The sequence below is a fragment of the Trichechus manatus genome, unplaced genomic scaffold (genome assembly GCF_000243295.1).
Source record: "Trichechus manatus latirostris isolate Lorelei unplaced genomic scaffold, TriManLat1.0 scaffold00009, whole genome shotgun sequence".
In the NCBI taxonomy this organism is placed as follows: domain Eukaryota; kingdom Metazoa; phylum Chordata; class Mammalia; order Sirenia; family Trichechidae; genus Trichechus; species Trichechus manatus.
The window spans coordinates 23,185,039-23,187,608 of NW_004443945.1; the positions used below are offsets into that span (position 1 = coordinate 23,185,039).

The 2,570-nt window shown below is 49.3% G+C and overlaps 1 protein-coding gene and 1 non-coding gene across 2 annotated transcripts in view; both read left to right on the forward strand.

Moving 5' to 3' along the window:
- Positions 1-551: 551 nt before the first annotated feature.
- Positions 552-633, forward strand: TRNAS-AGA (transfer RNA serine (anticodon AGA)). Its single transcript has one exon. It is a non-coding gene; the product is annotated as a tRNA-Ser (tRNA).
- Positions 634-1,093: 460 nt separating this feature from the next.
- The window catches only part of CFAP418 (cilia and flagella associated protein 418), a 27,834-nt gene continuing 26,357 nt past the window's right edge, over positions 1,094-2,570 (forward strand). Inside the window, exon 1 of the mRNA XM_004370758.2 lies at positions 1,094-1,287. Within this exon, the coding sequence (XP_004370815.2) occupies positions 1,115-1,287 (173 nt within the window). The 5' untranslated portion in view covers positions 1,094-1,114. The remainder of the gene's footprint in view (positions 1,288-2,570) is intronic.

Consider the following 2,570-nt stretch of genomic DNA (forward strand, 5'->3'; position numbering starts at 1 on the left):
CTCAAAGTACAGGTTACTCGGTGGAGAGTACTTAAGGAATACTAGTAATGACAAGATCTTTCATTTGCACTTTCAAAAGTAGTGCCTTTATGGCATGGTCGGACAGTCTGACCCTACATAGTGAATTTAAATCGGTAGGTATTAGCAATTTAGTGCCTAGTGGGTGAAAAGGGAGTCCCGGGAGCTGTTTCTCAAACAGACTGAGGGGTGGAGCTGGGAGCCAAGCGAGAAGACCGTAGCCTCACGGTTCCCAGTTCCCTTCTGGAATGGTTCAGTCAGTGTACAAGTGGGTGTAAAGTAGTATCGGAGTTTTCCTTCCTTTCTCTCCGGTTTTCAAAGTTTGGAAATGCGACTGGAACTTCATTTTCTCTACTGAAAAAGAAAAGAGTGGACGAGATATGCACTGTGTCCTAAAAAGCTAAAACTATTAGAGCTATAAAGTTCAAATCTGCTCTTATCAGACAGAACAGCTTTGTAATGTTTTTTTCCAGACTCCAAATGTACTTACGTAGAGTGTACATAGATTATCACTGCCAAAAACATTACCAGAAGTAGTCGTGGCCGAGTGGTTAAGGCGATGGACTAGAAATCCATTGGGGTCTCCCCGCGCAGGTTCGAATCCTGCCGACTACGAGAAAATGAAGTTTTGATATATGACATTGGCACCTGTTTTTGTTTCCGAGAGTTCTTCCCCGCTTTTCTGCAGATTATTTAAGGAATTCATGAGTAGTAGAAACACAACAGGACACCGAGAGGGCCGGAAGCGGAGCAGAAGAGGGAATATGGGAACTGTGGGACTGTTTACAACTTAGATCCAGGAGAGGGAGACAGGACAAAACACGCAGACAAGCAACAACAAAGAGAGGCGAAGCATCTCGACATCACGTAGGAACAGACAGCTCCAATCCACAGCCTCCGGAGAAGCTAGCGCTGCCGAGAGCTCGCGGACCCCTGCGTCCTTTTGCGCGACAGCGGCGTTGACACCGTGGCCTTGCAAGCGCCTCTGATCGGCCAGCAAGGCGGCGCGCGCATGCGCGAGGCCCGCAGTGGGCCCCGGAAAGGGCGCAAGGCAGGTCCTCGCGTTGCCCGTAGAAACCATCGGCGCTGCGGCTAAATGAGCTGGAGGAAGACTGGAGGATTCAAGATGGCGAAGGATCTGGATGAGCTCTTGGATGAGGTCGAGTCCAAATTCTGCAGACCCGACCCACTGAGACTGGGCATGGTCGAGCAGCCGAAAGGCACCCACAGCAGCGACCGGAACCGCGCCGAGGCGAAAGAGAATCTCAGGTTCTAACGGGCGGGAGGGGTGGGCTGTTCTGGTAAAGCCTGCTCCAGGCCTCAAAGCCACCCCTCCGCCGCCACACCCAAAAGAGACGTGCCCCCATATGCGATCTCCGGCTTTCTCTCGGATAGGGCTTGGGCCCTCTGTCCCCCAACCGCCGGGGCAGCGCACATCTCCAACGCCCTGTCCTCGAGGATTCTGGCATCTCCTCGCTAAGCCCAGACTCCGCACCCGGCACACTCGAGAGAGCTGGCCCGCGGATGCCCGCCTCTGAGAGCCCGCTGCCCTCATCTTCACTTTTTCACCTCTTCTGTGCCTGACAGTGGGTCCTAATCGGGAGGTGCAGCGTAAGCGCCCCTCTCCTCAGCTCCAAGAGGGCTGCACTGACTGGCGCCAGATTTTCCGCCGTCTGGCTGAGCAGTTCTCATTGCCCTGTGGGAGTGCCCTCTCAGAGACCCTCATCCTATTGCCTCTGATCCCCCCTCTCTAGGCCAAGTGACCCTTGGGCCATTTGTTAAGAAAGAAAACGATTCTGTTCTGTTCTGTGACGTCATTGATGATATTTGTTTATTGTGTAGATCAGGGAGTTGGTGAAATTAGATTCATGATAAAAGGGTTAATTATTGTTATCATTGTATTAGGCCAGCCACCTTCCTTCGCCCCCACGGCCCTCAGGTAAGGGTCCCAGGGAGATCCCAGGAGGATCCCAGGCATCCAGATCGAAATTTGGGGACATTTCTTAAGTCTTTTGATTTCTGATCCCAAAAACTACGTTTCAAATTTATTACACTGTGTAATCATAAGATAATAGGTCTCCCACCTTTTCCTCACCCCCCTGCCCGTCCCAAAAGGAAACAAAATTTTTACATTAAGGTGAGTATTGGCCTTCAAAGTGATGACTTGGAAGGCTGTGCAGCAACTCTTGCTAGAATCTTTTGGACATTGCCTCTTGGCTAGAGCATTTTGGAAACACTTGTGGAATTACAGTCGCCTCTCTGGTATCCATGGGGGATTTGTTCCAGGACACTCCCCCCATACCATAATCCACGGATGCTCAAGTCCCTTATATAAAATGGCTTACGCACATCGTGTATACTTTAAATCATCTCTATTTATAATACCTAATGTAAATGCTATGTAAATAGTTGTTATATTATTTAGGGAATAATGATAAGAAAAAAAAAGCCTGTACATGTTCAGTAGAGACTCAGCCATCATAGGATTAACTACATAGTACACATAAGCAACAACCTAACTCTTTTTTCCCAAATATTTTTGATTCACGGTT